We start from the raw sequence: 13,915 nt of genomic DNA, 5'->3' as shown, positions 1-13,915 counted from the left end.
CATGAAACATGAGTTTATGAAGATATACACATTCTTTATGAAAAAATATATAATTTGTTATGAGAGTAAAGTGTCCATGTTGTTGTTGTTGTGAAAGTATTTCTCACATACACAAGAAATCATGATTGTTAAAAGGGTCTCTCACATAAATTATTCTTAGAGTTTAAAGGATTTCTCAACTAAACTTCAAGTCAAGATTTAGGAGCTAATCTAATGATGTCTCTAGCTTGGATTGGTTGCTTAATTATACCTTTCAGTGTGCGATAATATGACTTTACCTTGGATTGTCTATTTGATGTGCCTTTCAATGGATAATAAGACAAGTAAAGATAATGACTATTTCGTGGGATTCACGCTTAGCACAGAGAGGATATTGAGATGGAACTCAATTCTAGCTTGAGGTATGGCTTCTAGTAGCAATCTCTTTCTCCCATACCTATGTTCCCCCATAGGATGATTGTCTTGGATAGACATTAGTTCTTTTATCCATGTGAGTAAGAAGTTCACGGTCTTACCTTGGCAAGGAGGACACCCTTTTCGGTGATGGGTAGACACTAGATTCCATGTTAGTAGCTCAAGTGGTCTTAATGTTCGTTATGATAAATTTCATGCAAAAATAAACTAAAGGTTACATCTAGAAGTACCGCAATGGATGTTTTAAGGATGTTAGCTTACATTGACTATGTTTTATGACTTATTATTCTAACCCTTTTTCTTCATGATTTAGCTTGTTCATTCAATATCAAGAGAAGGTCCTTTTAGAATTACTTTATACTTATATTTATTGTTATAATACTAGGTACATTTTTGTACTAACACATGCTTATAAAAGTGTAAGGTTTGATGCTCAAGATTTAAATCCCCTTATCTAGAGAGTTGAAGATTGGTGAGTCCTTATGTTCTGAGGACTGATGTACCGTGGTCACACGGTGTTTTCAATGCATTTTTCTTAAGAGTTTTTTGTGTCTAGAGACTTTTTATATTAGTTATAAAAAAATTTGATTCTTGTTTTGCAGGAAAGATGTCCAGGATGAAAACACACAAGGCAGCTGAAAGAAACTGCAGATTCGCGACCTCCGAAGGCCATCAATGGTCCGTCGATTGTCGCTGTATAGTTCAAGCTAAGAGAGAAGATCGGGGAAATCAGACTATGTGTGGAACCACGAGAGAAAATGATGGTCCATCATTGATTGAAGGACCGTACAGGTGAACCGTCGATTGGTTCAGAAATGGTTCCAGTACCTGACTTCTTCAAGATTTAAAATGTGGAATGAAGGAAAGCATAGACGGGGCGTATATGGATTGACGAACCATACTACTAGTCCGTAGTTTGATTTAGAGAAGGTGTTACCCGATAAAAAAAATTATTCCAAGTATGGACTGACGGAGGCAGTCGACGGACCGTCATTCCAGTGAGGTCATCGATTGATTTACTTTTTATTTAGGACAATGTTTTCTATAAATAAGGGATTAAAAACTCATTTATGGGGTTAACTATTATTATTTTTGTTCTATTTTGTGTTGGAGATTTTTGGTACAAACTTTGAGCAAATAATCAATTTCCGGATTTGGTTTTTCGAATTATCTTGCAATTTCAAGTTGATTTTCTGGGTTTCTTCTTATTGTTAAGTAAGTTCATGATTTCTTTATTCAATCTTATGAATTGTGATCTTGCTTGCATGAGTAACTAAATCCACAACTAGGGTTGTGGGAATCATGGATAATTAAGAAAGTAGTCCTAGCAGCTAAGCAATTCTAAAATAGTATTTTTACATGTATTGATAATTCTTTCATTTAGAAGTCTTTTTAACGGTGGCCAACATTAGAACTCGTCTTGTTACTACTTTTCGGACCAAGGAGGTAGGAATAGGAAAAGAATTATCAACATAGATTTAGTGGGATACTATATAATAGGCTAGTGTCTATTGGTGTGAAGTAATAACTAAGTCACACATCGAATATGATGTCTAATATGAGGTAAAGGTAAGGGTTAGTAGCATAAACACACCAAGTCTTACCAAGGTACGGGGTGAAATTCTCTGGATGCCGGACCAAGGATTTAGAGATACATAACTTGTCACTTTACATGCAAAATAGTAGAAAATAGTTGATATTGCTAGGAATACGGCGTTATGAACCTTTAGCGAACACATATACCCTAGTTATTCTCACAACCTGTAGCGAACACATATACCCTAGTTATTCTCACAATTTGATAGAACTCAATATTTACTTTCATTAACTTCTTAACTTAAATTTTTTTAAGAAACTTGTTGCATAAAACCCTCCCCTTTAATTACCTGTTTTCGGAAAGACATTGACTAAATAGACGTAATTGTGAATTAAAGTTAAGTGTAGACCATTTTCCTCGTGGGATCAACCCCAACCATATAGTTGGGTTCTCTACTTGATTACGATTTCTTATACTTCTTTAGGGAGGTGTAATTTAAGCGTATCAAATTTTGGCACTGCAGGGGAATCTGGATTTTTGATTAACTTCAATTACACTATTGAAATTTAGTCAATGATTTCCTCATTTGACTTTTTCTTTTTGTTTTTGTTTTTTTGGGTCTAGATCTAATGTATGTCAAGTCCACGGAGCTGAGGAGAACCATTCTTTCCATTTGATACCGAACTTAACCGCACTTTTAGAAGGATGGAAAATCAATAGAACCCAGTAAATCAAGGTGATGGGGTATTCCATCAGCCTCCATTACCGGTTGAATCACACAACCAAGTTCGTGTTGAAAATCAATTGAAAAATGCGTTGAGAATGCAGCCTCCAGCCCCATGACCTTATTATTACTATAGGGCCAACGTAAACATCAATGATTCTAATGGACCTCTTGTCCTACCTCCTTTACTGCATGGGCATACATTCATGGTGACGAGTAGCCTGATGTAGATGCTCACCACAAGGGGATTATTTGCAGGACTGCCATTAGAAATGACATATCAAATTAGCAAATGCTAGAAGGACTTATGACCAAGATTTGTCTGGATAGACCGAACTTGGATATGAATGTCATTGGGTTTCGAGTGTTTCCTCTATCATAGACAGGAGATGCCGCCATATGGTTCACTGAGCTTCCTTACAACTCCATTCATACTTGGGATCAGTTGAGATGTTTTCTTGGCAAAGTATTACTCAATATCCAAGAAGCTTAACCACAAAGATAAAGTTAATAACTTTGTGGCACTACTGAGAGAGTCAGTGAGTAGCTCTTGGGACAAATTTACTTCCTTTGTTAGAGGTGTCCAAAACTACGCATTGATGATGAGTCGCTGAAAGAGTACTTCTACAGAGGTTAAGATGACAATAAAAAGGCAGTGTTAGATACTATTGCGGGTAGATCTTATGAGGAATGTACTTATGTTGAGATTGTAGAGAAATTGGAGAAGATATCTCGAAACAACAAGGCTTATAGCACTACAAAGTCAGACACTAAGAGAAATACCTTCGCAGTACAAGCTAATAACAACCCAACAGCAGATGAGATGCGTGAAGAGTTGCCATAGATGATAACTAAGCTTGGGTTTGTCTTGAAACATGTGAGTGAAGGTGCATAGAAGGTATACGCGGTGAACTATTTGACTAAACCACCATTGCCGGTAGATGAATATTATTATGATGAGGATGCCTATGCAGTCAATGATCAGACGGGGAGGTTTCGACCAAATATCCAAGGCTCCAATTAGAAGAATTGGTGCCAAGTTCAAGGAAACCAAGGTCGGAACTATGGTAACTACAACCGAGAGGGTCAATATGTCCGAGATGGGAACTACAACCGTGACAATAACTTTAACCGAATAATTATGGTAACCGAAATAATCAGAGTGGGCCCTTTATTCCCCCTCTAAATGGGAAGTTGCTCCTAGGGACGGTGGAGGTAATATGGCACGAGTTGAGGATATGCTACGAAAGATGAGGAGGAGGTTTGATGTTAGTGATGATAATGTCAAGGAGATGAAGGTTGACCTAGATAAAATTGGACAAAGGGTGGATGCACACACATTTTGAATTAAGAACCTTGAGTTGCAGATGGCTCAGTTGTCTACTACTATGAACCCACATCAACATGTCCCCTTCCTAGTAACACTATCAAAATCCAAAAATAATGGGCATTGCATGGCAGTCAAGACTCGAGGGGGTAGGCAAACCATTGATCTTCCTATGTTGTCTATAGTAGAAAGAGATATGATAAAAGATAAAGAGGTAGTAGAAACAGGTGGTGAATTGGTGGAGAAAGCGGTGAAAGAAGCAGAGGTATCTCAGAAAGTGGTCCCCATTCCTAGACCTCAACCACCATTTCCTTAGAGATTAGTGAAGAAGGCTGAAGATAGCAAATACAGGCGATTTATCACTATGTTGAAACAGCTTTTCATCAATGTCCCTTTGATAGAAGATCTGGAACAAATGTCTTGTTATGCTAAGTTTATGAAGGACATGGTGGCTAAGGAGATATATGTGATTTTTGAAGGTAATGATATAATGTAGCATTGTAGTGTTATTGCTACAAGTCCTCATGTGCAAAAGAAAGAAGATCCGGGTGCTTTCACTATTCCATGTACAATCGTGTTATTATACTTTGCTAAAGAACTATGTGATCTTGGTGTGACCATAAATATCATTCCTCTTTCCATTTATAAGAAATTAGGCTTGGGTAACCCAAAGCCTACTACGATGCGGTTACTGATGGCTGATCAAACATTGAAAATGCCCATTGGTATACTCCATGATGTTTTTGTCAAAGTGGTAAAATTTATATTTTCGACCGATTTTGTGATTCTTGATTGTGAGGTTCATTTTGAGGTGCCCATCCTTTTATAGAGGTCATTCCTTGCCGGCGAGTGTGCACTGATCGATATGGAAAAAGGGAAAATGAAGTTTAGGCTGAACAATGAAGAAGAAACTTTTAACATATGTAGGTCCATGAAGCAAAATGGTGAGCTCCAAAGGTATCTGCTATATCCTACACGGTTTAGAGTATATCTGAGGTGCAAATTGAAGAGCGACTAGGTGTCGAGGCACTAGCGGCATTGATTATGAATTTTGACAATGATGGTATTGAAGAGTATGCGTCTTTGCTAGTTGCACTTGAAAGAAACGAATATCGATCAAAGCCAAAGAAATTGGAGCTGGATATAAAGTATCACAAAACGCCGCCTGCGAAACCATCTATTCAGGAAGCCCCAAAATTAGAGTTTAAGGATCTACCACCTCATTTGAGGTATGTGTTCTTGGGTAAAGATGACACTTTGCCGGTGATAATTGCGGCGAATTTGAATGGAACACAAGTAGAGTGCTTTATGTCGGTATTGAAGAAGTTCAAAAGATCCATTGGTTGGACTATTGCAGACATTATTGGGATCCCTCCCGATATTTGTTCCTATAAAATCCAAATCATGCCCGATCAGAAACCAAGTATTGAACTCGAAAGAAGGTTGAATCCACCTATGTAAGAGGTAGTGAAAAAAGAGATCATCAAGTGGTTGGATGTCGGAGTCATCTATCCTATTGTAGACAGTAGTTGGGTGTGTCCTGTTCAGTGCATACCTTAAAAGAGTGGGATGACAGTGGTTTATAATGAAAGGAACGATCTTGTTCCAATGCGGCCGGTGACCGAATGGATAGTTTGCATGCATACAAGAAGTTTAATGATTGGACTAAGAAGGACCATTTCCCCATGCCCTTTATGGATAAGATGTTAGACAAACTCGCAGGCAAAGGGTGGTATTGTTTTCTTGATGGATATTCGGGCTACAATCAAATCTTTATTGCTCATGAGGATCAAAACAAGACCACCTTTACTTGCCTTTATGGCACATTTTCCTTCAAAAGGATGTCATTTGGGTTATGCAATGCACTGGTGACTTTCCAGCATTGTATGATGTCGATATTCTATGATATGGTGGAGACACTATTGAGGTGTCATGGGCGATTTTTCTGTAGTGGGAGACTCTTTTAGTTGGTGTTTAAGTAATTTTGCTGAGGTACTTAAAAGATGTTAGGATTGTAATTTGGTGCTAAATTGGGAGAAATTTCACTTTATGGTGAAAGAAGGCATTGTGTTGGGCCATCGCATCTCCAAGAAGGAGATAGAGGTTGATCAAGCAAAAGTGGAAGTAATAGAGAAGCTTTCTCCACCCATCTCTGTCAAGGGTGTGAGAAGTGTTCTTGGGCATGCTGGTTTTTATAGGAGGTTTATTAAGGCTTTTTTCAAAATTGCACATTCTTTGTGCAAACTGCTCAAGAAGGAATCTAAGTTTTATTTGATGAAGCCTGTATGAAGGTATTTGGAGAGTTGAAAGAGAAGTTGGTGTTTTCACCCATTATTATTTCACCAGATTGGAGTGAGCCATTTGATGTGATGTGTGATGCGAAAGGGGTTGCACTTCGTGTTGTATTGAGACATATAAGGGATAAAATCCTTCACCCCATCTACTATGCAAGTAAAGTCCTAAACGAAGCTCAAAAGAACTACACGGTAACTGAACAAGAAATTCTTACAGTGGTATTTGCGTTTGAGAAATTTTGCTCTTATTTGCTTGGCACGAGGTTCATGGTGCATACCAATCATTCTTCCTTGAGGTAATTGATGGCGAAGATGGATGCTAAGCCAAGGTTCATTAAATGGGTACTATTGGTGCAAGAATTTGATTTTGAGGTGAAATAAAGAAAGGGGACTGAGAATCAAGTTGCCGCACTTGTCTAGATTGGAGGATGAATCTATGCGTGAATTAGGAGAAAAGTCTGAAATTGATGATGCATTCTCTGATGAACATCTATTGGCCGCTTCTCAAGATTTAATCCCATGGTTCGTAGATTTTGCGAATTATCTGGCAAGTGATGTAGTGCCATCAGACTTGTCCTTCCACTAGAGTAAAAAGTTCATGCATGATGTGAATAAATTCTTTTGGTATGAGCCTTACTTATACCAGAGTAGTGTGGATGGGATGATTCGTCGTTGTGTACCTGAGGCTGAGATGTTGAGTGTTTTGGAGGCATGTCACTCCTCTCCTGTTGGAGGGAACCATAGTGGTATCCGTACTGCGCATAAGATCTTGCAGTGTGGGTATTATTGGCAAACCATTTACCAAGATTCTAAAAATATTGCCAAATCATGTGATCGGTACCAACGAGATGGAGGAATTTCGAAGAGGCGAGAACTCCCCCCGAATCCTATTCTGGTGATTGAGCTATTTAATGTATGGGGGATAGACTTTATGGGACCGTTTGTGAGTTGTCATAGGATGAAATATATTCTTGTGGTGGTTGACTATGTGTCGAAATGGGTGAAGCAATTTCGCTTCCTACAAGTGAAGGGAAGAGTGTCACCGCATTCTTGAAAAAGAACATCTTCTCCAAATTTGGCACACTTGGGGCCATTATTAGTGATGATGACTCTCACTTTTGTAATAAATTGTTCAAAGGGATATTAGAGAACTGTGGTGTTCTCCATAATGTGGCTACTCCTTACCATCCACAGACTAGCGGGCAAGTTGAGGTGTCCAATCGTGAAATCAAACAAATTGTGGCAAAAATGGTGAATGCTAATAGAACGGAATGGTCAAGGAGATTTGATGATGCTCTTTGGGCCTATCGCGCTGCATACAAGACTCCCATAGGTATGCCTTCATACCAACTTGTATATGGAAAGGCTTGTCACTTCCCGATCAAGCTAGAGCATAAGTCAATGTGGGCAATGAAGGAACAGAAGTTGGACTGGACTGAAGCGGCAGAACAAACACTAAATGGATTGAATGAGCTAGATAAGTTTCGCCTAAAAGCCTATGAAAGTTCAGCCATCTACAAAAAGAAGATGAAGAAATATCATTACCAAAGGATTGAAAAGCGAGAATTTGCATTGGGTGATTTGGTGCTCCTATTCAATTCTAGGCTACACTTGTTCCCGGGCAAACTCAAGTCCAAGTGGACAGGGCCATTCCTCATCTCTAAAGTGTTCCCACATGGAGTGGTTGAGTTTTCAAATAAGGAAGGCCCAAAGTTCACAGTCAACGGGCAAAGGATAAAGATCTATCTAAGACATACGAAGAGTATGCGTGAAATGGTAGAGGCCTACCTTCTTGATGAAGTCTGAGTAATCAAGGGGTCTGCGTCGTGCCACGACGTTAAATCAAGTGCTTCTTGGGAGGAAACCCGATATGTATCCTCTAGACAACAATAGGTTTTGTTTTCTTTGTAGAAATAGTTGTTCTTTCTATGTTGTCTTGTTCTCATTTTTTATTTTTTTTGTGTAAATGTTGGCTAGAGATTAGTATAGGGTCCGTGTCATAAAAGAGTCTTAAATACACAAAAAGAATGGCCTAAAGGATGTTAAATGTTAAGTGAGCAAAACCAAAAATCTACAGAAAATGGTCTGGTGCAGATCCCAAGCATGTTTCCTAAATCCCAGGTATGTTTTCCTATTTTTTCTAAGTCTTGAGGTAATCAACGATCCCAAGAAACGGACCGTCAATTCACCTAAGGACTGTCGACGGGGTTTTATCGGTCCAAACTGCCAGCGACCCAACCCGAGCCGACCCAGCCAGTAATATTAAAAGACATAAACGGTTCAAATTCATTGCCTCCTTCAATTTCTTGTAAGATTTTATTCCATAATTGCTTTTCTTCCTTTATTTCCTTTCTTTATTACCAAAATTCAACCTCTCCAAATACCATATCACTCACAAATCAGAAACTTTCCATTCCCAAACACTCTCTTCCCTAGAATTCTCTTCTTCCTCCATTTTTCTTCGGCCGGTGATCGAGTTTGGGCGCATGGGATACTCCTTGAAATTGTGCAAGTGCACACAATCATCCCACTACTTAGAAAGGTATTTTTGATTTCTCTGAAAACTTGAATCTTTTTTCATAGTTGCAATTAGGAATCTGGAAATGGGTCTTGACCTTGGGACTATATTTGCTAAAATTTCATGCTAAAAATTGGGTAATTAAGTCCCTCGGAATGATAAAGTGTGATTGTATAGCATTGTAGTCTATATAAAATGTGGGTATCTCTGTTTTTCTGACAATTCTAACTTAGGGTTTCTTACTGTGGTTGAATTGGAACGAAAAAGTTATTTGAATGCGAAACCCTAGGAATGATGAATTCGTGTTTAGGGTGTGAAAATTGCATTGTCTAAACTTGATTGTGCAAAAGCTTGTCTAACAATTGGCCCTTGCATAAAGGCTTGAAATCTGTCTCAGACAAATAGTATGAGACCCAGTCTACAGATCGTTGATAGATCGACGGGCTGTCGATGGGGTCCGTCAACTGCACGACCTAAAAATGTCCAAGTTTTAAACGACGGAAGTGGACTACGGTCTGTCGATTGATCGACGAACTATTTTGAACATCCGTCGTTTGCATCAGAGAACTTTCACTAACTTCTAAAATCAACCTAAGTATCAAACGACAAATGTGGACTATGGTCTGTCGATTTCGTCATTTCCATCATAGAAGTATGTTTTCCCTCCTATAATTGAATAATTCTAAGTGTTAGACGATGGATCCCATCGACGGACCGTCGATTGATTAACGGACTATCGATTGGTCGACGGACCATTTATAGTGCCCGTCAATTTGAATCTGCAGATTACAACTGTGTTGTTTATTTCTAAACTTTTCTTCGCCCTGTGTGCTTCGAGTGTGTAGTAATGCTGAGTTGAGACTAATAACTACTCTACAGGTACAATTGGCTCCGAAGGAAGATATCGTCTATGCAAAAAGGGGCAAATCCAAGTTGGTTGCCCCATCTCGTCAGATGATCGTAGACTCCAATAATGAGTAAGACCCAGCCTACATTCCTCTGGGTGTCACAACCCCAACTACAGCTGCACGGGTCACAAGGGGAACCCCCCGAAAGCTGACTCTCGGTGTAGTCATTACCTCCCAGTTTGATGAGGAGTGCACACTGACCGGCTCACCAACCGGGGTTGGTTCTAGTTCTGAAGGGGACTCACCGTCCGGGTCCGAGTCTATTTCTGCCTCAGGGTAGGCCCAATCTTCTACGTCAAATGCGGACACTGCCTACTGTTCCGTATCTCAGAAGCCACTTGGTCAGAGGGCCAGGACAATCAAGCCTCTTTGATGAGGCTACCAGCTCAAAGTCTGCAACTGCACCCTGAGCAAGTAATCCCGCTCATGTTTCTGAGGAACCAAACTAGTGGTGCAACGATGGACACTATCAGGTGTACCGGGATGCAAAAATTCTGAATGAGAAGGGGGGGTAATGATCCGGCTAGGTACAGTGGTGCGCCAAGTCCTCACGAGGAGTTTGCACACAGTCCTTGAGGTGCACAAATTGTTCAACCTGCACAAGTTCTAGTGGGTGGCTTAGAGTTTGGTACCTATAGTGAGGAGACAACTCTAAAAGGCTCCATAGATAGGACCCACTCACCTCTGTACTCAATCGGGGCTGACGGGTTGATAGTTTCGAGGCCACCATACGTCGTTTCCTTTATGCCCCCACCATTGGAACACAATGGGCCCCAATTACTCCAGAATTCAACCATATGTGGGAGACTGTAAATGGTGGCGCATTTCAGAGGACTATAGGGCGAGGTGGTTAAGCGATGGTTGGATCAACATCTGGCGACCGATGGTAAGAGGGATGATTAGGTATGAGATCCCTGAGGGTTAATCAAGAAATTGAACCTCACCTTTATGATCAATTTCTTCCTCTTGCTAGTCCAACACCAACTATCTCCCACAAATGCTGATAATGTCCTTACATGGGATAAGGCGGTTTAGGTAGCAGCTATGGTGGCGGGACTGAAGATAGACTTCGCTCGGGTGCTGATAATGGTGATCCGTGAGAGGGTCTTCAATACCTATACAACTTACCCCTTTGCTTGTCTTATCTTCCGATTGTGTAAGCAAAAGTCACCAACAAACAATGATAAGAGTCTCAAGATAATCAATAATCTCTCAAAGAGTCTACAAAATAATCAAAGGCCAAACAAAATAATCCAGAGTCTACCTAATAATACAAAGTCTAACCTCAAAAATGAGGTTTTTCAAACTATTTATAGAAAATAAAAACCTAAGTAAACAAGGATTCTATTTGCTGGAAATCTGTCAAAACGCGGCTAGGTCGACGGACCTCGCGACGGATCGTCGTGGTCACGACGGACCATCATGGACTCCGTCGTCCCATACTTGTGCAATTTCTTCTGCTGCTCTCTTCATTACCCTCGACGGCAAGTATGACGGATCGTCACTGGCACAACGGTCCGTCGAGGGTCTTCGTTTCAAAACACTTAAACTCTTGGAATATGGGTACTGGGACTACTTCTCTGAACTTTATGACAAACCTGCAGAACGTACCGTCATAGACACGACGGACCGTCATGGACTCCGTAACCCCACACTTGGTCAGACATCCCCATCTTCCTTCAGCAGCTGCACTACGCTGCCACCTACGGACCGTCACAAGCATGACGGACCGTCATAAGCTCCGTAGGTGGTCTCTTCTGCATTTCTTCGCTCAAAAACCTCCGCATTCATCTTTTGACAGATTTCCTGCAAATAAGGAGAAACTTATATAAAAATTAGCACGAAAAGGCTTTTGGACACTCTAAACTTAAAAGGAAAAAGTATTAATAATACCGTGAAACCACGGTATATCAGGTATTTAAGAGGCAATGAAAAGAGGTAAGCTTAGCGGTAATGTCAAGTACGTAAAAGTCACTAAAAATGTACCACGCCTAACCCGAAGACTACTTTACAAGCCAATAAAGCCTTACCGTATTCCTAGAGTCTAGTATAGTGAACCTAAGCAGTGATAATAAAGGCAAGCCTATGGAGAAGAATACTAACTGTATTTGAACTTGTTCTTGCGCGTGAACAACGATCCTTGTACCCAAATTCATAATCACTATGTGAAAAATGAGGATTTCTTTTGAAGTGAGGATACAAGTTGCGGTATCAAAAAGTTGGTACCTTGGTGAAAGGCAAAATGGTAGAGGTGTCTGGGCAAGGTGAGTTTGTGGCATGGTGTGATCCGCATGAGTTAGCTTGTTGAACCTAAGAGAGTGAGCCTGCACTAAATCAAAGAAAACTTGGGTTTGATAGCCATGTGATTATACATTTGTACGAATGTTGTTTTAAGTCATTGTGCGTCGCTTGAGGACAAGCAATGAATTTAAGTTGAGGGTTTTGATGTATCGTGGTTACACATTGTTTTCAATGCATTTTTTTTAAGAGTTGTGTGTGTCTAGAGCCTTTTTGTAGTAGTTTTAAAAAATTTTATGTCTTGTTTTATAGGAAAGATGTCCAGGATGAAAACACACAAGGTAGCTAAAAAATGCAAATTTGCAACCTACGAAGGTCATCGACGGTCTGTCGTCTCATCGACGGACGGTAGGTGGTGACTGTTGATGTGTAGTTCAAGCTAAAGGAGAAGATCAGGAAAATCTTACTAAGTATGGAAGTACAAAAGCAAACGACAGTCCATCGATGATCGATGGACCATACTGTTGAACTGTTGATTGGTTCAGAGAAGGTTCCAGTACCTGACTTCTTCAAAATTCTAAGTGTGAAACGAAGGAGGAGCATCGACGGAGCATAGATAGATCGACGGACCGTACTGCTGTTCCGTTGTTTGATTCAGAAAAGGTGTTATCCGGTGAAGAAAAATTATTCCAACTATGGACTAACGGAGGCAGTCGACGGACCGTCGTTCCACTTAGTTCATCGATTGAAGTCGCGTTTTTGGTTAGAACTTTCCTTATTTCAATTCCTTTTTTCTTTTGGACAATGTTTTCTATAAATAGGGGATTAAAATCTCCTTGTTGGGGTTAGCTATTATTATAATTGTTCTATTTTGTGTTGGATATTGGTGGTTGCAAACTTTGAGCAATTAATCAATTTCCTGATTTGGTTTTTCATATTATCTTGCAATTTCAAGTTGATTTTATGGGTTTCTTCTTAGTGTTAAGTAAGTTTATGATTTATTTATTCAATATTATGAATTTTGATCTTGCTTGCAAGAGTAACTAAATCCACATCTAGGGTTGTGGGAACCATGGGTAATTAACAAAGTAGTCCTAGCGACTAAGCAATTCTAAAATAGTGTTTTTGCATGTATTGATAATTCTTTCTTTGAGAAGTCTTTTAACGGTGCCCAATGTTAGAAATCATCTTGTTTCTACTTGTCGGACCAAGGAGGTAGAAATAGCAAAAGAAATACGAACATATATTTAGTGGAATACTATCTAATAGGTTAGTGTCGATTGGTGTGAAGTAATAACTAAGCAATACATCGACTATAATGTCTAAGATGAGGTAAAGGTAAGGCTTAGTAGCTTAAACACACGTATCCGGACCAAGGTACGGGTTGAAATTCTCTGGATGGCGGACCAAGGATTCAGAGGTAGATAACTTGTCACTTTACATTCAAAACACTTGGAAAGAGTTTATATTGCTAGGAATACGACGTTATGAACCTGCAGGGACATATACCCTAGTTATTCTCACAACTTGATAAAACTCAATTTTTAATTTCATCTACTTGTTAACTTAGATTTGTTTAAGAAACTTGTTGCATAACCCCCCCCCCCCTTTAATTACCTGCTTTCGGAAAGACATTGACTAAATAGACGTAATTGTGAATTAAAGTTAAGTCTAGATCATTTTCCTCGTGGGATGGACCCCAATCTACTAGTTGGGTTCTATACTTGATTACGACCGCTTATACTTTTTTAGGGAGGTGTAATTTGATGTATCAAAGACTTAGGTTTATTGCATATTGTCTTTACTTCTTTTCAGTATTGTATATCATGTACGGGTTAAATCCTGATCACTCTTGATGTACTAGATGGCTTTGAGACTATGTTATACTTCCTCTATATTATATAAACTATTGTGTTTTTAAATTATCTTTTAAAATCTCTAAATTATCTAATATC

The 13,915-nt window shown here is 39.5% G+C and overlaps 1 protein-coding gene across 1 annotated transcript; it reads left to right on the top strand.

The window, feature by feature from the left end:
* Nucleotides 1–6,051: 6,051 nt before the first annotated feature.
* Nucleotides 6,052–8,102, top strand: LOC107027676. Its single transcript, XM_015228774.1, has 5 exons — nt 6,052–6,190; nt 6,283–6,592; nt 6,717–6,843; nt 6,943–7,191; nt 7,662–8,102. Exons 1-5 carry the CDS (start codon nt 6,052–6,054, stop codon nt 8,100–8,102), a joined length of 1,266 nt encoding a protein of 421 aa, XP_015084260.1.
* Nucleotides 8,103–13,915: the final 5,813 nt, after the last annotated feature.

This window comes from Solanum pennellii, chromosome 8 (assembly GCF_001406875.1).
Source record: "Solanum pennellii chromosome 8, SPENNV200".
Taxonomy (NCBI): domain Eukaryota; kingdom Viridiplantae; phylum Streptophyta; class Magnoliopsida; order Solanales; family Solanaceae; genus Solanum; species Solanum pennellii.
This window is presented reverse-complemented; position numbering and strand designations above follow the sequence as displayed.